Source organism: Bubalus kerabau, chromosome 1, assembly GCF_029407905.1.
Source record: "Bubalus kerabau isolate K-KA32 ecotype Philippines breed swamp buffalo chromosome 1, PCC_UOA_SB_1v2, whole genome shotgun sequence".
Lineage (NCBI taxonomy): Eukaryota > Metazoa > Chordata > Mammalia > Artiodactyla > Bovidae > Bubalus > Bubalus kerabau.
This window is the reverse complement of record NC_073624.1, coordinates 231,073,373-231,094,886: the sequence shown is the minus strand read 5'-3', so window position 1 is coordinate 231,094,886 and position 21,514 is coordinate 231,073,373. Positions and strand designations below refer to the sequence as shown.

Here is a 21,514-nt window from a genome sequence, read left to right as displayed (position 1 = left end):
ATCTTCAAGAACTCTGACATTTTCTGACTCTCTAAATGTGGCTCTTCTCAAAAAATTTTTATGTGTTATACTTTAAAAATCCTTCTCTATAATTATTAATAAAAATCCTCCCAGTCAGGTTTTGTTGTTATTTTATAGTTTTGGGTATTTTTAAAATTAAAATTTTTCCTCATTCAGAATATATATATTTTTCTTTTTTCTAAGACATATGATATCATTGTATTATAATTGATATACTTTGTTATGACAGCTAGAACTGGCATAGCCGAGTACCACAAACTGCATGGATTAAATGACAGAAATTTTTTATCTCATAGTTCTGGAGGCTGTAAGTCAAATTCAGCTTATCAGCAGGGTTGGTTCCTTCTGTGGACTTGAGGGAAGGATCTGTTCTAAGTCTCTCTGTTTGGCTTATAGATAACTTATCTTTTCCTCAGGTGTCTTCATTCTATGTGTGTGTGACTCTGTTCAAACATCTCCTTTTTATATGGATATCAGTTATATTGGGTTAGGGTCCACCCTAATGACCTCATATAACTAATTACATTTGCAAAGGCCCTGTTTCCAAATAAGGTCACATTCTGATGTTCTAGGGGTTAGAACTTCAACTTACTAATTTCTAGGGTATACAGTTCAGTTTCTAGCATATGAATTCAATATTATTCTTTTCCTGTTAACTTTCCAGTTGTTTCAGTACTATTCATTGGCTAATACATGTTCCATTCAGCTATTTTAATGCTGCTTTATCACTTACTAAATTACCATTTGTATTAGGTAGGCATTTTATGATTTACCTCTTTTGTTTTCCTGTCCTGTCTGGCTCTTGTTAAAGGCAGGATTTGACATTGAGTCTCCCAAATACTCTGATACAAAACTAAGTGTAGGTATAGTTTTGCATGCTATAGTAGAAATGATAAGAATGATGACTTTAGATTGAACAGGAATATTATTGTTACAGGGATTAGTATCTTTCAAGGATGTGGCTGTGGATTTCACCCAGGAGGAGTGGCAGCAACTAGACCCTGCTCAGAAGACCCTATACAGGGATGTGATGTTGGAGAACTATAGCCACCTGGTCTCAATGGGTAAGAGTGACTTCCCTATATAACTCAGACTTGACCAGTCAAGTACCTTTCCTTACCAGTCACTATAGTTAGGTGGTTCCTGAAGTGTATATAATGACTTTGATGATCTTAATACCTTCCCCAATGGAGGTCATTACTTTCTGAAGGTTAAATGAACTACTTCATTGTAGACCTCCTTAAACTGCATCTTCTCTTTTGCCTTCTGTGCAGTCTATCGCAATTCCTCTGATTTCTATTTAATAGGGCATCCAGTTTCCAAACCAGATGTCATTTCCAAGTTGGAGCAGGGAGAAGATCCATGGATCATTAAGAGAGACATACCAAATCGGATCTGTCCATATGAAGGTCAGGCAGATGGGCGACTAGGTAAGTGAAATATCTGTTTTGTTTTTATTTTGGTTGATTGATGTCTGAGGCTTGTGTTTTTCTCCATAGTGAATTTTCTTACTCTTTGTTCCTGTACTGAAAATTTAGTAGGCACTCAACAAATAATTAATCAATTAAATAATTGTGGACCTTTATAGGGGATAGCTATTTCTTATTGATTCTATATTCTATTCTTACTGATTCTATTCTATATATTCTATCTTTTGTATTAAATATATATTGTTTTATATATTTAATGCATTTTATGAAAAGGCTTAATAGGCAATAGAAGGCAAATTTCTTCTAAAAACACAGGTTGCATTACAAAATTAAATGTCAGATACTGCTACTGTTTTTAAAAGTTCAGAGAAAATTAGAGTCTAAAGAAATGCAACAGAATTTGAAAAGGCATTTTTCAGAGCATGCAACTGTAGCTGCTTTGAAAGATAAATTGAGTATTGATGATGATGAGAAAGGGAGGTGAAGGCAAAACTGTTGGTAGAGGTGGGCAAGAAGAATATATGAACAAAACCTGGAAGATAGGGAAATACAGCTTTTCTTGGAGAACTTTGCTAGTTTTATTTGATAATATATAGAAGGAACAGTGGAATTCAAGCTTGGATTCTTGGTGTGACTCTGATACTGAATCCACAGCATGATCTTGAGTATTTCTCTTGTTTATATTAGTTGTTAATTAGGAAAGTAGAATGAGAGGAGATGCAATATTTTGAGTACAGAAGAGACCTTGTTTCTTCAGCTAGGGGTGACAGGACAATACTAGCCAAGTATATAGCATATGGTTTATAAAATAAATGAATTTGAATGGTGAAAAGCATTTACATTCTGAAAGCAGGAGAAATGGGAAGATTCTAAAAGAGTAATCCAAGATTAGAGTGATAATAACTCAGATAGTTTTCTGTCTCCTTCAGGTCTAGTTTTTTCATGAATATTTCTCTTTAACATCTTTGTCTATTCATTACCCTGATCATAGTGTATGTTTTATTGTCTTCTGAAATGGCATCTCATCCCTGTTTGGGTTCATCACTTTTATTAGATCAATCATTTTTTATACTCCTCTGTGTTCTGTTAATTATTCTTTATGACTTTTTAATTTTCCTTTCTTTTAGACAGGAAGAGTAACCTTGACAACCCCCAATCATGTATTTTGGGGTCTGTTTCCTTCCATAATAAGATATTGAAAGGAGTCATAAAGGATGGTTCATTATACTCCATTTTAAAAGTCTGTCAAAGTGATGGCCAGTTACAGAAATGTCAGAAAAATAGACTTTCCAGACAAGTAACAGTCATCAACAACAAAACAATGACTGTAGAGTCAGACTACAAATATGATGCACTGAGGAAAATATTTCAAGAGTGCATAGAGTCAGATGCTTCAAGACAAAGACCCTATAACTATGATGCCTTTACAAAGAACTTGAAATCTAATATTGACCTACCTAGTTGTAACAAGAACAATTCAAGAACAAACCTTGATGAGAGTTTTGAATGTGGAAAATCATTCATCCACAGTGTGGCCAATTCTAACCTTGAGAAGCTTCACAATGGAGTAATTCCCTGTAATGATAATGAGCATGGAAACATTTTCAGCAGGAAACAATCCATTATTCATTATCAGAATGTTGAAACCAAGGAGAAAACCTGTGTGTGTATTACATGTGGAAAAGCCTTTGCTAAGAAGTCACAGCTCATTGTACATCAACGAATTCATACTGGGAAAAAACCATATGATTGTGGTGCATGTGGGAAAGCCTTCAGTGAGAAGTTTCACCTCATTGTACATCAGAGAACTCATACTGGGGAGAAACCTTATGAATGTTCTGAATGTGGAAAAGCCTTCTCTCAAAAATCATCCCTTATTATACATCAGAGAGTTCATACTGGAGAAAAACCATACGAATGTAGTGAATGTGGAAAAGCCTTCTCCCAGAAATCACCCCTGATTATACATCAGAGAATTCACACTGGAGAGAAACCTTATGAATGTAGAGAGTGTGGTAAGGCCTTCTCCCAGAAGTCGCAACTGATTATACATCATAGAGCTCATACTGGAGAGAAGCCCTATGAGTGTACTGAATGTGGGAAAGCCTTCTGTGAGAAGTCCCACCTCATTATACATAAAAGAATCCATACCGGGGAGAAACCCTACAAATGTGCTCAGTGTGAAGAAGCCTTCAGCAGAAAGACAGAACTCATTACACACCAGTTAATTCATACTGGGGAGAAACCTTATGAATGTACTGCTTGTGGGAAGACCTTCTCCCGAAAGTCACAGCTCATTATACATCAGAGAACGCATACTGGGGAGAAACCCTATAAATGCAATGAATGTGGAAAAGCCTTCTGTCAGAAATCACATCTCATTGGACATCAAAGGATACACACAGGAGAAAAACCTTATGTTTGTACTGAATGTGGGAAAGCCTTCTCTCAAAAGTCTCACCTCCCAGGTCATCAGAGGATTCATACAGGAGAGAAACCATACGTATGTGCTGAATGTGGAAAGGCATTTTCTCAGAAGTCAGATCTTGTTTTACATCGGAGAATTCACACTGGGGAAAGACCCTATCGGTGTGCTGTATGTGGGAAAGCTTTCATCCAGAAATCACAACTCACTGTACATCAGAGAATTCATAGCAGTGGTAAAAATCATAGTGAACTAAAAACACAGACAAGCTTTCAGTATTAGCTCAAGGCTTAATACACAACAGGAACTTGATTAATTTGATAAATTTTTTGACAGCATCTTTATAGAGAAAATTTTACAAGAGAATTCACATCTGTAGTGTGGTGATACCTAACTCAGCAGACATGATGGAAAATAATTACATAAATGAAGGCCATTTTCACCATAGCATGTAGAGCTTTTAAAGTTATGAATTGAATGGTTAGTAGAGCAAATTATGTATATAGAATGTTGTCAAAGTATATATTCCTTATTATGCCCCATAACAATAAACATTGTAAAATTGTTAATATTAACTTGGCATCATTTTGGTCATATACATTAATTTCCTATAAAGAACATGAAGAAAGCTTGATTTAAAAAAATCAATTCCAAGAAACTGCATTAACAAGGAAAGGCTTGGGAGTTCCCTGATAATAGGACTCAACAATTTCACTGCTGTGGCCCAGGTTCAATTCCTGGTCAGGGAACTAAGATCAAGTTGCACAGTGTGACCAAAAAAAAAAGTGGGGTGAGGGGCTTAGCATGACCCCTAAAGATACATGTAAAATTCTTATACAAAGATGGAAGGATAGGTTGATAAGATTCAGCAAGGGTGATAGTTGCACATTTTCCCATTTCAAGCATATAAGTTGATCTGTATCTTTGGAAGAATCCTTTTGAAACCGATGCTTCTTGGCCACGTCTCCTATTCCTCTTGAAACATTTACTTTTCCTTACTAAAAATTTGGTATCGTGGAAAGACTTTGGTACTGAACCACATTGTCTGGGTTTTCATCCTGGCTCAACTAGTCAAAAGATTGTATGACTTCAGGCAAGCCTGCTTTACTTTTCTGAATATTTTTTCTTACTGGTGAGTAGAAGTACAGCATAAAGCACATTTTCAGTTAACATTAGTTCTTTTTATCTTTTGTCCCTCAGTTTCCACTTGATTCCTTCACATTTCATGCCCACCTTATCTGTTTCCTGCATGGCTGAATTATCTGTTATAAAACTGGATGAGAATTTCTGCAGGGGGAGAAAGCATACCTGACAGAGAGGAATGTGGGAACCTGTGTGGGCAAATTTCTGATCTCAGTATGAACACTGAGTTGAAAGCACTGACATCAAATATAACTGACCATTCATATCTTAGATAGAAGGTCTAAGATTGAGCTACTCTGAAACTTCCTCTTGAAACATGTCCTAACTGCTCTTACGGAGGCATGAGAACAATTAGGGATCATACTGAGAATATAGAGAAATTTGGTGAGGAGGGTGTTTTATATAGTGACAGCTTTGGACCTTATGTAGGTTTGAACAGTTTCATGGTTCCACCTTATAGACTTCCTGTTTGATCCTTCCACCATCACAACTCCCAGGCAGCCTCATTGATCTGTTAATAGATTTCTATAAAATCTCATTTCAGATTTAGCACTTTGCCTTCTTGTTTAACCTTTACCAGTTCTTTTTCTCCCCAGCATTTTACTAGAGGAGCTAGCCAGTACGGTTAGGCAAGAAAAAGAAATCATAGGCATATTCAGGTTCTACAGAGACTTAAAGTTATTGAAAAGATTTGAAGACAACTAAATAAGAAAAAAAGCCAATTCTATATTATCTATTCCAGAAAAGAGGAGGGATCCCTGACATACTTTATGAGACTACCATTATCTTGATGCTAAAGCCAGAGATATTACAAGAAAATACTTAGTAGCCAGTATTTTTCCTGAACATAGCCATAGCCATTCTTAATAGACTATTTGCAAATCAGATCTAGAAATATATTTTTTTAAAAAGGTATGTCATGGCCAAGTACAGTTTCATTCAAGAATGCAAAGTTGGTCCAGTATACAAAGAAAAGATTTTGGTATACTTCCACATACCAAGAGCCTAGAAAGTATAACTATATGGTCATGTCTATATATAGGGGGAAATTATTTGACAAAAATGTATCAATTTAGAATAAAACCCAGTAACAGAATAAAGGCCAGCTTCCTCAAATAGTTGAAGGACATCTATAGAATATCTAAAGTTAGTATATTTAATAGTGAAAGACTGCCTCAAGATTGGGAAAAAGTTAAAGATGTCTGCTCTACTTTCCTTGGTGAATATTGTACTGGTGGTCTTAGCCAGTGCAGTAGGGAAAGCAAAAAGGCAGGGAGTGGGGTGGAATAGGGGAGTGGAGTGGAATAGGGGAGTGGAGTATAGTCAGGAAGGGAAAATAAAATTGTCTTTATTTACAGACAACATTGTCTACACAGAAGATTTCAAAAGTTATAAAAATTCTAGGGAGTTCCCTGGTGGGCCACTGCTCCACACTCCCAATGCAGGGGGCACAGGTTTGATTCCTGGTTGGGGAACTTAAATCCTGCATGCCTCATGATGTGGCTGAAAAGTAAGTTAATTTTTAAAAATCTACTAGACCTGATAAATGGGCTTCACAAAATATCTAAGTAAACAAGGAGATACTCTATAGATGAAAAGATTCAATATTGATAAGGTATGAACTTTCCTCAAATTGATCTATATATTTATTGCAATCACCCACAGAAAAGATCTCAGCAGACATTTGTGTAGAATTTGACAACCATATTCCAAAATTTATATGAAAATGTAAAAGACCTAGAATAAACAAGATATCTTTGAAAAGAAACACACTCATATTACCTGATTTTAAGGCTTATTATAAAGTTAGAGTAATCAACTACTGTCATAAGTATTGTCATAAGAATAGATAGGTCAATCAAATAGTATAATCTAGAAATTAAACCACACATACAACAGATTTTTAACAAAGTTGTCAAGGTAACTGAATGGACAAAAGATAGTCTTTTCAATAGACAATGCTGGAACATTTGGAAATCCATGTGCAAAAACAAAACCCCCTGATTCCTAGCTCATACTCATATAAAAATCAATTTGAAAAAAAATCATGAGCATAAAATACCCATGAAATTCTCTTTATGTTATCTTTGCAGATGAATTCTTGACATACTTCCCCACATTGATTCTTAATATTTCAGGTATTATTTTTGTTTTGTTATTGCCATCTCTACATCATAATGCTTACACACCAGGCACAGCCAGGTTAGTATCATTTCTAATCATGTAGTTATAGCCAGGAATTTCACCTTCTTCTTGTGCTGGTTAAGTCTCTCAATGTTTGAGTCCTTATCTGCAGTAGCCCCGGAGGAATCCATTCAATCATTTTGATGAGGACTTTCAGTGGTACAACATATGATGCAAATTGAGGGTTCTGCATTCTAATGGCTTGTGCTCTAACTGAATTACAGAGGTTTTAATACATTTCTGTGATAGGGAAATACTGAATTTCTGACTTGGTGAGGAGATTGAAAATTCATAGAATTCTCTAGGAAATCATTGTTACTGTCCAGCAGCTAGTTTTGTGAATTTAGAGCTGTGAGGGATCTCAGGTAATCCTTGAGATGGTTATCCGGGATCATCTCCAGTCTCCTAAAGGACTGAACTACTTTCTCACCATCATCACCTTGTTGGTAATAGGCAGCACACTCATCATGGCCTATCTGTTTACCAGTGCATGCCATTGTCACCACAGCCTCCTCTCAGAATCTTCAACAAACGAAAAAGAGGGCATCTTTATACAAAGGCTGGTATCAATATTTTAAAGCCAGAAAACTGCGTCAAAGGTCAGCACACATTTTCCATCTTTAAAAGAAAACAGAAAAACTGTCTTTAATTCCTTTATACATAAGAGAAAGTCGAGATATTAAGAGTAAAAGCAAAACAAAGAGTAACTTGGTTTCCACTCATCAGAAATCATAATTCAAACCCAGATATTCTGATGCCAGAGTCTACACACTTAACCACTGTTAGACTGCCCCCTTTTCCATTGTAGATTGTTTCTTGAACTGTTATTATTTTGTATGTTTTGATGCCTGCACAAAGGTACTCCCCTTCTATTTAGCCAAACTTAATTATTGAAAAAAAATCTTTAAAATTCACTTTTAATTGCTTTAAAGATTTAATTCTAATTTTTTATGTTCAGAAAGGTGCTCTCCTAGATCCTAGAAATGAGATAGCTTGTTGATAAACATGGAAATAAAATCATGGATTTTTAAAAGAGCTCAGAGAATCAGAATCTGAAGAACATAGGTGAAGCCATTGATACTATGCCTTCAGTGACCCTCCTAAGCTCTGGGCCTCAAAGTTGAAAAATCTAGAAGTATAGTCCCTTAGGAACTGTGTCCTGATTGATGATACTCTGTTGCAGGTGGTACCAACAGATACTGGCTCCAGATTTTGTTGAGATGATCAGGAGGAAATTTAATGCCTCATATTGCTCTGGGATTCCTTATGTAAGGAGATTCTTGGAGAGCTCCCAGATATGGCTGTCTGAAGAGTGTCACATCCACTATTGTACTTACCAGAGGTAGGCCAAGTCAATCTTTGGAGGGGTCATATGTTCATATAATGGCAAAACATGACCATGTATTGTAAGACTTTTATACTATATATGAAGTGGTATACTACTTGCAGGTAAAGTGGGACAAGCTAAAGGTATATACTACAAATGCTAAATAAATCATCAAGTAAAACACAGTTATAGTTAGTAATCATAAAGGGAATAGAAAGGAATCAGAACAAACATTCATTTGATCCAACAGAAGGCAGAAAAAAAAAGAACAGATAGGACAAATAGGAAATAAAATGGAGATGATAGACTTAATCTAACAATATAAATTATCACGTAACAGTTCAAACACACCAGTTAAATAAAGGTTGTTATATTGGCTAAAACAACACAGCCTAATGATATACTGCCTATGAAAAGCACACTTTAGAGATATGGATAGGTTATTTTTTTCCTGTACAAATATTTGTTTTTAAATTTCTTTTTTTTTTAATTTTATTTTATTTTTAAACTTTACATAATTGTATTAGTTTTGCCAAATATCAAAATGAATCCGCCACAGGTATACATGTGTTCCCCATCCTGAACCCTCCTCCCTCCTCCCTCCCCGTACCATCCCTCTGGGTCGTCCCAGTGCACTAGCCCCAAGCATCCAATATCATGCATCGAACCTGGACTGGCAACTCGTTTCATACATGATATTTTACATGTTTCAATGCCTTTCTCCCAAATCTTCCCTCCCTCTCCCTCTCCCACAGAGTCCATAAGACTGTTCTATACACCAGTGTCTCTTTTGCTGTCTCGTACACAGGGTTATTGTTACCATCTTTCTAAATTCCATACATATGTGTTAGTATACTGTATTGGTGTTTTTCTTTCTGGCTTACTTCACTCTGTATAATAGGCTCCAGTTTCATCCACCTCATTAGAACTGATTCAAATGTATTCTTTTTAATGGCTGAGTAATACTCCATTGTGTATATGTACCACAGCTTTCTTATCCATTCATCTGCTGATGGACATCTAGGTTGCTTCCATGTCCTGGCTATTATAAACAGTGCTGTGATGAACATTGGGGTACACATGTCTCTTTCCCTTCTGGTTTCCTCAGTGTGTATGCCCAGCAGTGGGATTGCTGGATCATAAGGCAGTTCTATTTCCAGTTTTTTAAGGAATCTCCACACTGTTCTCCATAGTGGCTGTACTAGTTTGCATTCCCACCAACAGTGTAAGAGAGTTCCCTTTTCTCCACACCCTCTCCAGCATTTATTATTTGTAGACTTTTGGATCGCAGCCATTCTGACTGGCGTGAAATGGTACCTCATAGTGGTTTTGATTTGCATTTCTCTGATAATGAGTGATGTTGAGCATCTTTTCATGTGTTTGTTAGCCATCTGTATGTCTCCTTTGGAGAAATGTCTATTTAGTTCTTTGGCCCATTTTTTGATTGGGTCATTTATTTTTCTGGAGTTGAGCTGTAGGAGTTGCTTGTATATTTTTGAGATTAGTTGTTTGTCAGTTGCTTCATTTGCTATTATCTTCTCCCATTCTGAAGGCTGTCTTTTCACCTTGCTAATAGTTTCCTTTGATGTGCAGAAGCTTTTAAGTTTATTAGGTCCCATTTGTTTATTTTTGCTTTTATTTCCAATATTCTGGGAGGCGGGTCATAGAGGATCCTGCTGTGATGTATGTCGGAGAGTGTTTTGCCTATGTTCTCCTCTAGGAGTTTTATAGTTTCTGGTCTTACGTTTAGATCTTTAATCCATTTTGAGTTTATTTTTGTGTATGGTGTTAGAAAGTGTTCTAGTTTCATTCTTTTACAAGTGGTTGACCAGATTTCCCAGCACCACTTGTTAAATTTCTATTTTGCATTGGACTACAGTTGATTTGCAGTGTTGTGTTAGTTTCAGGTGTACAGCAAAGTGATTCTGTTATACATACACATATATCCTTTTTAAAAATCTTGGCCCATCTAGGTTATTACAGAATATTGAACAGAGTTCCCTGTAGCTCCTTGTTGGTTATCTATTTTAAATATAGTAGTGTGTATGTGTCCATCCCAAATTCCCAATTTATCCCTCTCCCCCCATCTTTCCCCTTTGGTAACCATAGGTTTGTTTTCAAAGTCTGTGAGTCTGTTTTTATATAAGTTAATTTGTATTGTTTTTTAGTTTTTTAAGAAACCTCCATACTGTTCTCCATAGCGACTGTCCAGATTTACATTGCCAACAGTGTAGGAAGGTTCCCTTTTCTCCACACCTTCACTAGCATTTACTTGTAGACTTTTTAATGATGGTCATTCTGACTGGTGTGAGATGATATCTCATTGTACTTTTGATTTGTATTTTTCTAATAATTAGTGATGTTGAGCATCTTTTCATGTGACTTTTGGCCATCTCTATGTCTTCTTTGGAGAAAAGGTCTATCAAGGAATCTGCCTATTTTTTGATTAGAGTGTTTTTCGATTTTGAGCCACCTGTGCTGTTTGTAAAATTTGGAGATGAATCCCTTGTTAGTTGCATTGTTTGCAAATATTTTCTCTCATTTTGTGGCTTGTCTTCTCTTTTTAATGGTTTCCTTTGCTATGCAAAAGCTTTTGAGTTTAATTTGTCCCATTTGTTTATTTTTATTTTCATTACTCTAGGAGATGGATCAAAAAAGATATTCCTGCAGTTTATGTCAGAGAGTGTCCTGCCTATGTTTTCCTCTAAGAGTTTCATAGTATCTGGTCTTAAACTTAAGTCTTTAATCCATTTTGAGTTTATTTTTGTGTATAGTGTTAGAGAATGTTCTAATTTCATTCTTTTACATGTAGCTGTCCAGTTTTCCCAGCACCACTTATTGAAGAGGCTGTCTTTTCTCCATTGTATATTCTTGCCTCTTTTGTTATAGATTAAGTGACAATAGATGTATGGGTTTATTTCTGGGCTTTCTCTCCTGTTTTGCTGATAAGTATTTCTGTTTCTGTGCCAGTACTATGGTATTTTGATGACTGTAGCTTTCTAATGTAGTCTGAAATCAGGAAGCATAATTCCTCCAGCTTTGTTTTTCTTTCACTTTTCTTTCTCAAAATTGCTTTGACTATCTGGGGTCTTTTGTACCTCTAATCAAATTAAGATTTTTTTTGTTGTTCTGGTTCAATCAGATTACCAATGAAAAGTGCCATTGGTAATTTGATAGAGTTTGCATTAAATCTGTAGATTGCCTTGGGTAGTATAGTCTTTTAAAAAAATATTTTTTCTTCTAATCCAAAAGCATGGTATATCTTTCCATCTGTTTGTGTCATCTTCAATTTATTTTATTTGCATCTTAGAGTTTTTCAACTACAGTTCTTATGCCTCCCTAGGTAGGTTTATCTCTATGGAATTTTATTCTTTTTGATGCAGTGGTAAATAGAATTGTTTGTTTAATTTCTGTTCTTTCATTGTTAGTGTATACTATTGCAACAGATGTCTGTGTATCAATTATGTACTCTGCAATTTTACTGAATTCTTTGATGAGCTCTAGTAGTTTTCTGGTAGCATCTTTAGAGTTTTCAATGTATAATATCATGTCATCTTCAAACAGTGACAGTTTTACTTTTTCTTTTTCAATTTGGATTCTATTTGTTTTTTTTCTCTCTCTGACTGCCATGGCTGGGACTTCCAAAACCATGTTGAATAAAAGTGGCAAGAATGGACATCCTTGTCTTGTTCCTGAATTTACTGGAAAGGCTTTCAACTTTTCACTATTGAGAATAATGTTAGCTGTAGGTTTGTCATATATGGCCTTTATTGTGTAGAGGTAGGTTCCCTCTATTTCCACTTTCTAGAGAGTTTTTAAGCATAAATTGGTACTGAATTTTGTGAAGAGATTTTTCTGGATCTATTGAGATGATTTTATGGTTTTTATTTTTCAATTTGTTGATGAGGTGTATCACACTGAATGATTGGAGATATTGAAAAATCCTTGTATCCCTATGATAAATTTCACTTGATCATGGTGTATGATTTGGTTTGCTAGTATTTCATTGAGTACTTTGGTGTCTGTTTTCATCAGTTATGTTGGAATGTAATTTTCTTTTTTTATGGTATCTTTGTCTGACTTTGGTATCAGGTTAATGGTGACCTCAGAGCAGAAGTTTGGGAGTGGTCCTTCCTCTGTAAATTTTTGAAAGAGTTTCAGAAAGATAGGTGCTAACTCTTCACTAAATGTTTGATAGAATTTGCCTGTGAAGCCATCTGGTCCTGGACTTTTGTTTGTTGGAAGTTTTTAAATCACTGTTTCAATTTCAGTGCTTGTTATTGGTCTGTTCATATTTTCTATTTCATCCTGCTTCAGTCTTGGGAGATTGTACCTTTCTAAGAATGTATCTATTGCTTCTTGATTGTCCATTTTATTGATGTATAGTTGCTTGTAGTAGTCTCTTATTATCCTATGTATTTTTGCAATGCCAGTTGTAACTTTTCCTTTTTCACTTCTAATTTTATTGATTTGAGCCCTCTCCCTTTTTCTCTTAATGAGTCTGGCTACAGGTTTATCCATTTTGTCTTTTCAAAGAACCAGCTTTTAGTTTCATTGATCTTTTCTATTGTTTTCTTTGTCTCTATTTCATTTATTTCTGCTCTAACCTTTATGATTTCTTTCCTTCTACTAACTTTGGGTTTTGTTTATTCTTCTTTCTCTAGTTACTTTAGGTATGAAGATTAGGTTGTTTATTTGAGATTGTTTCTTGTTTCCTGAGGTAAGATTGTATTGCTCTAAGCTTCCCTGTTAGAACTGCTTTTGCAGCATTTCCTAGGCTTTGGGTCATTGTGCTTTTGTTTTTATTTGTCTCTAGGTATTTGTTGATTTCCTCTTTCATTTCTTCAATAATCCATTGGTTGTTTCATAGCATATTGTTTAGACTCTAGGTGTTTGTGTTTTGGGTTTTTTTTTTTTTCCCTTGTAGTTGATTTCTAATCTCATAGTGTTGTGGTCAGAACAGATGCTTGATATGATTTCAGTTTTCTTAATTTTACCAGGGCTTGCTTTGTGGTCCAGCATGTGCTAAATCCTGCAAAATGTTTCATGTGCACTTGAAAAGAATGTGTATTCTGCTGCTTTTGGAAGGAATGCTCTATGAATATCAGTGAAGCCCACCCAGTCTCATGTCCTTTAAGGTCTGTGTTTCCTTATTGTTTTTCTGTCTGGTTGATCTGTCCATTGATGAATGGGGTGTGAAAATCCCATTACTGTCGTGTTAACTGTTGATTTCAGACAAATTCAGTTGTAGTTGGAGCTCTTAATCCTTCTCTTAATGATTAATAGAACAAGGAAATAAACAGTTAGCAAGGATATAGTAGATAGAATTGAACACCACTATCAATCAACCTGACTTAACTGACATTTGTAGAACATTTTACCCAACAATGGCAGAATACACATCTGCATACAGAACATTTACCAAGGTAAGTCATATTGCTGCTGCTGCTGCTGCTGCTGCTAAGTCGCTTCAGTCGTGTCCGACTCTGTGCGACCCCATAGACGGCAGCCCACCAGGCTCCCCCGTCCCTGGGATTCTCTAGGCAAGAACACTGGAGTGGGTTGCCATTTCCTTCTCCAATGCATGAAAGTGAAAAGTGAAAGTGAAGTCGCTCAGTCCTGTCTGACTCTTAGCGACCACATGGAATGTAGCCCACCAGGCTCCTCCATCCATGGGATTTTCCAGGCAAGAGTACTGGAGTGGGGTGCCATTGCCTTCTCTAGTAAGTCATACTACAAGGTCATAAAAAAAATTAGAAAGGAAATGAAGTATTCTGAACTAAATGAAAATTAAACACAATGGATCTAAATTTTTGAAAAGCCTCTGAAGCAATACTTAGAGGGAATTATAAAGTGCTAAATGTGTACAGTGGAAAAGATGAAAGGTCATAAATCAATGACTCAGTTTCCACCTTAGGAAATTAGAAAAAGGAAAAAAGTGAAACCCATTATAAATCAGAAGAAAGGAAATAATTGAGTTCAGCAAGGATTAAATGGAAGAAATAGAAAAAATTAACACAAAAGTTGAGAAGGCCAGCATTACCCTGATACAAACCAGGGATAATATAAAAGATAAAACAGAGCAATGCTGCTGCTGCTAAGTTGCTTCAGTCGTGTCTGACTCTGTGTGATCCCATAGATGGTAGCCCACCAGGCTCCCTCACTAAAATAGATTTTGAAATTCTAAACAAAATTTTATCAAAATTATTCCTTCATTATATAAGTGAGATAATACATCAAGACTAAGTGGGTTTTTGGAGAATGCAGTGGCAGCCCACTCCAGTACTCTTGCCTGGAAAATTGCACGGATGGAGGAGCCTGGTAGGCTGCAGTCCATGGGGTCGCGAAGAGTTGGACATGACTGAGTGACTTCACTTTCACTTTTCACTTTCATGCATTGGAAAAGGAAATGGCAACCCACTCCAGTGTTCTTGCCTGGAGAATCCCAGGGACATGGGAGCCTGGTGGGCTGCCGTCTATAGGGTTGCACAGAGTCGGACACGACTGAAGCGACTTAGCAGCAGCAGCAGCAGCAAGTGGGTTTTATTTCAGAAGTGCCAGGTTGGATTAACATTTGAAATTCAGTCAGTGGAAGTCACCACAGTGATAAACTAAAAAAGAATATGGTATCTAAGTAGATGTAGAAAAAGTACCTGAAAAGTTCAACATCTGTGAAAACAAATTTCTTTATTCAGATAACAACAAGTGCAAAACTAAGAGCTAACATCATACTTAATGGGAACAGATGAACCATTTTCCCTCTAACATCAAGAACAAGAAAAGGATGACTTCTTCTATTACTTTCATTCAGTAATGTACTGGAGACCCTAGCTGGTACTATAAGCCAAGAAAGTAAAATGAAATCCTGTTTGGGAAAGAAGAATTTTAATTCTCCTTATTCATACATCATATGCTCATCTATATAGAAAATCATAAGTAATCTACAAAAAGAGCTATTAGAACTAAAAAGTGAATTTAACAAGGACATCATATACAAGATCAAAATACAAAAATCAAATTATAGCCACATATTAAAAACACAAATTGAAATTTAAAAAGCAGTACTTACAATAGCATTAGAAATATGAGATATGAATACAACTAACAAAATGTGTACAGTATTGTACCTATACTCTGAAATCTGTAAAACATTGCTGAGAGAAACAAAAAGGACAAAAATAATGGAGAAATATATCCGATTTGTTGGTTAGAAGACTCAATATAGTTAAGATATCAGGTCTCTCTAAATTGGTCTATACATTCAACACAATCCCTACCAGTATCGCAGCAGACAACTTTATTTTTTGGTAGAATTTGACGACTGATTTTAAAATTCATATGGTGATGCAAAAGACCTAAAATAGCCAAAAAATTCTTATAAAGGAAGTATAAATTTGGAGAACTTACTACATAATTTCATGTTTTTCTTTAAAGTTGCAGTATCAAGACAGTGTAGTATTGCTTAGTGTTAGTAAAATCTAGATGACCTCACTTATACAATATTCTGAAATAGACACAATTTTATGGTGTAATAAATCATCGTTTGCCTCAGTGAGTGGATTAGCTGAGAGGGAACATAAAGGAAATTTCTCATTTGATGGAAATGTTGTGTATTCTGATATGGTTATGCATTTCTTAATACTCATCAAACAATATCATTTAAAACTCTGCACTTCAGTATGGGTTAATTATATCACAACAGGAACTCCCTGGCAGTCCAATGGTTAGGACTCTGGGCTTTCACCTCAGGGATCACAGTTTTGATCCCTGTCAGGGAACTAAGATCCCACATGCTGCATGGTGCAGCCAAAGGAAAAAATACATATATACCACAAGGAAAGAAACAAGACAATAAAAAAATCATATTATAAATTAAAAAAATATATCATTAGAAATGAAACTTATACTAAAAGAACAGACTATGAAAGATGCAATTTTCTTTGTATTTTCAAATAATAGTTCATAGTGTTCTGAGGTTCTGATCTCTTAGAAAATGATCTTCATAAGTAATTATAAAGCATTATTTGGAAAAGCTTCTCTAGTATCTGTATTTGTTGGATATTTCCTCCTTTTTAGAACTTATACTTACGTGGAAACTTAGTCTCCTTCCTTTGGTTAGTAGCAGAGGTTTCTTGTCCAGCTTTCTTGGATCACATGTGAATACAAAAAACAGAGCTGTTGGTTGTGTCCTGTTTTCAGAATTTCAGACTTCCCTGAGTTAACCAGGCTAGGTTAAAAATGTAAAAATGTAATTTTTACATTTATAATTTTACTGTGATGATCACGTTAAGAGTTACGTTAAAATGTAAATTTCAGTTCAGTTCAGTCACTCGGTTGTGTCTGACTCTTTGCAACGCCATGGACGGCAGCATGCTAGGCTTCCCTGTCCCTCACCAACTCCCAGAGGCTACTCAAGCTCATGTCCATCACAGTGCTGCCTAAAAACTTGAAATTCCTGGCCAGTGGGCAGAAGTGTATGTTCAATGTGGAAGAAGAAAAAGAGACCCATGTCCCTCTCAACACAAGTGGTTTTGCCCCAGAAGCTATCTGTGACCAACTGCCTGAAACCCAGGAAGAATGCTGCTGTCCTCAACCAGATCTATGAGGAAAGGGGATCTAATGACTGGTTTGACATAGATAAAAATCTGCCTGCCAAGCTGAGCAGGTTAAAAATGAATGTGACTTCTCTGGGTACAGCCCACAAATGCCTCCACTGGAGGAAAAGTCAGGGCCAGGGCTCCAGCTGCAGTCTCTCGGAGGCCAGAGATGCCACACCTTAAGATGGGCCAGTTCACCTACTCTAGGCACCAAGGGGTGATAGTAAGGGGTCTCCTGGTGGTGAGGGGACAGCAGGACTAGCACAAGCTGAGTCGCCAAGTGGCAAAGCCAGCCCAGTAAGAACCATGTGGCTACAGCAGCCACAACAGGTGCATAGGCCATGTGCTTCTTGCAACTTTGTAACTCATCTCACTGAGAAGTTGAAACTCAGGAGCCTCTACCTCTCTCCTAGCTTCATGAGAGCACCAAGTACATCATTGATCCACAGAAAGGCTTGCTGTTTTCTAGTGTGAAAGTCCATGAGAACTTCATGTAGGAAATTCACATCAACTCCACAGGAAACGTGGGCAGCCTCCAGAATTGGGTGGCTTAGTTTTTCTCTCATCACCTGACAGACACTACCACTGAATTGAATGGAATAAAGAGCTAGAACTCGAAAAATAACATGTGACAGCTACATCTGTGTGCAAAGACCATCTCTGTGACCACCCAATGGAAACCCTAGGAGGAGCTGCTGTGCCCTCAGCCTGGCCAGCTGCTGCATCATTTGACTGTGGCCCAGCCTGAATACTAGCACTAGGTCTCAGAGTAGTGGGACCCATTCACCTCACTGTTCCCCTTGTCCCTATTTGAAATTGCCATATGAACAATTATTACCAGTTTCATTTATGTGCCTGTCGATGTGGCAGTATGTAGTCTTTGTACATACTGCTAGACAGTGCTTTCCCAAGTGAAATTCTTGTGTAATTTTTATATTTATAATTTTACTGTGATGATCACATTAAAAGTTATATTAAAATGTAAATTTCAGTTCACTTCAGTCACTCGGTTGTGTCTGACTCTTTGCGACTCCATGGACTCGAGCATGCTAGGCTTCCCTGTCCCTCACCAACTCCCAGAGCCTACTCAAACTCATGTCCATCACATTGGTGATGCCATCCAACCATCTTATCCTCTGTTGTCCCCTTCTCCTCCCGCCTTTAATCTTTCCCAGCATCAGGGTCTTTTCCAAAGAGTCAGTTCTTCGAATCAGGTTGCCAAAGTATTGGAGTTTCAGCTTCAACATCAGTCTTTCCAATGAATATTCAGGACTGATTTCCTTTAGGATGAACTAGTTGGATCTCCTTGCTGTCTAAGGGACCCTCAAGAGTCTTCTCCAACACCACAGTTCAAAAGCATCAATTCTTTGGTGCTCAGCTTTCTTTATAATCCAACTCTTACATCCATACATGACTACTGGAAAAACCATAGCTTTAACTAGACAGACCTTTGTTAGTAAAGTAATGTCTCTGCTTTTTAATGAGCTGTCTAGGTTTGTCATAGCGTTTCTTCCAAGGAACAAGTGTCTTTTAATTTCATGGCTGCAGTACCATCTGCAGTGATTTTTGAGACCCCCAAAATAAAGTCTGTCACTGTTTCCATTGTTTCCCCATCTATTTGCCATGAAGTGATGGGACCAGATGCCATGATCTTCGTTTTCTGAATGTTGAGTTTTAAGCCAACTTTTTCACTCTCCTCTTCCACTTTTATCAAGAGGCTCTTTAGTTCTTCTTCGCTTTCTGCCATAACGGTGGTGTCATCTGCATATCTGAGGTTATTGATATTTCTCCCAGCAGTCTTGATTCCAGCTTGTGCTTCATCCAGCCCAGATTTGGATCTTAATAAATTTGGAGCCTAATAAAATGAAGCACTTAGAAATTTGATGTTCTACACCTAACCTAGAAAGATAAAAATGCTTATTTCCTTGTGATAAATCTAAATTCTCTTCTAACCTTCTGTGATACATTAGCTCCATGAACTGAGGCACACTCTGTGGTGTCTGAGACCCTCATAAACAACTTAAGGGGGAGGGGTGTGTATTTGTAGGTTGTGTGGTGGGGTAGGGATTAATGATGATGAAATGTCCCATTCTTTCCCACTAGCCGCGTTATTTTTTCCTTTTGCACTCATTGCCCAACTTTTCCCTATACTTGTCATTTTTCTGTAGATGCTGTGTGACGGCCCCATGAATCATCCCTTCATTGTATGGCTGTATGATCGGTTTGCCCTGCAATGAATCATCAAGTCAAGCACTGTAGAATGGGGCTTCCTTCCATAAGATCTCCACTCAGCAGGGAGAATTCATTGAGTTCAAAGGTTTTTTTTTGAGACCAGTAAATTGCATAGACTCAGTCCTTAATTTGTTCCTTGGTCTTTTCATACCCATGTGATGATCCACCTCTTCGTAACTGCCAGATATCAGACACTTTCAAGCTCATCCAGTTCTGTGTACATAGGATGGGCTTAATTTCTCTAGCATTCAAAAAACATTGTTTTCTGGAAAACAGTCTCATTGTCAAACACTTTCAGAGTGGGGCTGTCTTCTGCAGAATGGATGAAGTTGACTCAGGACATACATCGATGTTTATGTCTATCAGTCTGGATTCAGCTCATTTCCACTGGCTGCAGAGTGAGCTGAGTGCTACCTGAAGATATGGGGTGGGGGGGGAGGGAGTTTATTTTCCAAACCTGATAAAACTAAATTCTTCAATTCTCAGATTTTCTAAGACCTTAACCCTCTACTTAACTATGGATGGAGGTTCAAGACATTGTACAGGAGACAGGGATCAAGACCATCCCCATGGAAAAGAAATGCAAAAAAGCAAAATGGCTGTCTGAGGAGGCCTTACAAATAGCTGTGAAAAGAAGAGAAGTGAAAAGCAAAGGAGAAAAGGAAAGATATAAGCATCTGAATGCAGAGTTCCAAAGAATAGCAAGGAGAGATACGAAAGCCTTCCTCAGCAATCAGTGCAAATAAATAGAGGAAAACAACAAAATGGGAAAGACTAGAGATCTCTTCAAGAAAATTAGAGATACCAAGGGAACACTTCATGCAAAGATGGGCTCGATAAAGGACAGAAATAGTATGGACCTAACAGAAGCAGAAGATAGTAAGAAGAGGTAGCAAGAATACACAGAAGAACTGTACAAAAAAGATCTTCACGACCCAGATAATCACGATGGTGTGATCACTCACCTAGAGCCAGACATCCTGGAATGTGAAGTCAAGTGGGACTTAGAAAGTATCACTATGAACTAAGTTAATGGAGGTGATGGAATTCCAGTTGAGCTATTCCAAATCCTGAAAGATAATGCTGTGAAAGTGCTGCACTCAATATGCCAGCAAATTTGGAAAACTCAGCAGTGGCCACAGCACTGGAAAAGGTCAGTTTTCATTCCAATCCCAAAGAAAGGCAATGCCAAAGAATGCTCAAACTACCGCACAATTGCACTCATCTCCCATGCTAGTAAAGTAATGCTCAAAATTCTCCAAGCCAGGCTTCAACAATACGTGAACCATGAACTTCCAGTTGTTCAAGCTGATTTTAGAAAAGGCAGAGGAACCAGAGATCAAATTGCCAACATCTGCTGGATCATCTAAAAAGCAAGAGAATTCCAGAAAAGCATCTATTTCTGCTTTATTGACTATGCCAAAGCCTTTGACTGTGTGAATCACAATAAACTGTGGAAAATTCTGAAAGAGATGGGAATACCAGACCACCTTTCCTGCCTCTTGAGAAACCTATATGCAGGTCAGGAAGCAACAGTTAGAACTGGACATGGAACAACAGACTGGTTCCAAATAGGAAAAGGAATACGTCAAGGCTGTATCTTGTCACCCTGCTTATTTAACTTCTATGCAGAGTACATCATGAGAAACGCTGGTCTGGAAGAAACACAAGCTGGAATCAAGATTGCTGGGAGAAATATCAATAACCTCAGATATGCAGATGACACCACCCTTAAGGCAGAAAGTGAAGAGGAACTAAAAAGCCTGTTGATGAAAGTGAGAGAGGAGAGTGAAAAAGTTGGCTTAAAGCTCAACATTCAGAAAACTAAGATCATGGCATCTGGTCCCATCACTTCATGGGAAATAGATGGGGAAACAGTGGAAAGAGTGTCAGACTTTATTTTTTGGGGCTCCAAAATCACTGCAGATGGTGATTGGAGCCATGAAATTAAAAGACACTTACTCCTTGGAAGGAAAGTTATGACCAACCTAGATAGCATATTAAAAGCAGAGATATTACTTTACCAATAAAGGTCCGTCTAGTCAAGGCTATGGTTTTTCCAGTGCTCATGTATGGATGTGAGAGTTGGATTGTGAAGAAGGCTGAGCGCCAAAGAATCAATGCTTTTGAACTGTGGTATTGGAGAAGACTCTTG

General features: G+C 37.2%; 1 protein-coding gene across 8 annotated transcripts in view; it reads left to right on the top strand.

The window, feature by feature from the left end:
- The window catches only part of ZNF300 (zinc finger protein 300), a 68,641-nt gene that overhangs the window by 29,873 nt on the left and 17,254 nt on the right, over positions 1 to 21,514 (top strand). For 5 of the 8 annotated variants that reach the window (XM_055558855.1, XM_055558857.1, XM_055558859.1 and 2 more), the window contains 3 exons: positions 959 to 1,085; positions 1,329 to 1,451; positions 2,579 to 4,450. In XM_055558855.1, the coding sequence (XP_055414830.1) occupies positions 959 to 1,085; positions 1,329 to 1,451; positions 2,579 to 4,158 (1,830 nt within the window). In that variant the 3' untranslated portion in view covers positions 4,159 to 4,450. Of the gene's footprint in view, positions 1 to 958; positions 1,086 to 1,328; positions 1,452 to 2,578; positions 4,451 to 8,386; positions 8,546 to 13,530; positions 13,868 to 21,514 lie in introns of those variants that run through there. The other 3 variants (XR_008706427.1, XR_008706428.1, XR_008706429.1) reach the window with 2 other exon arrangements.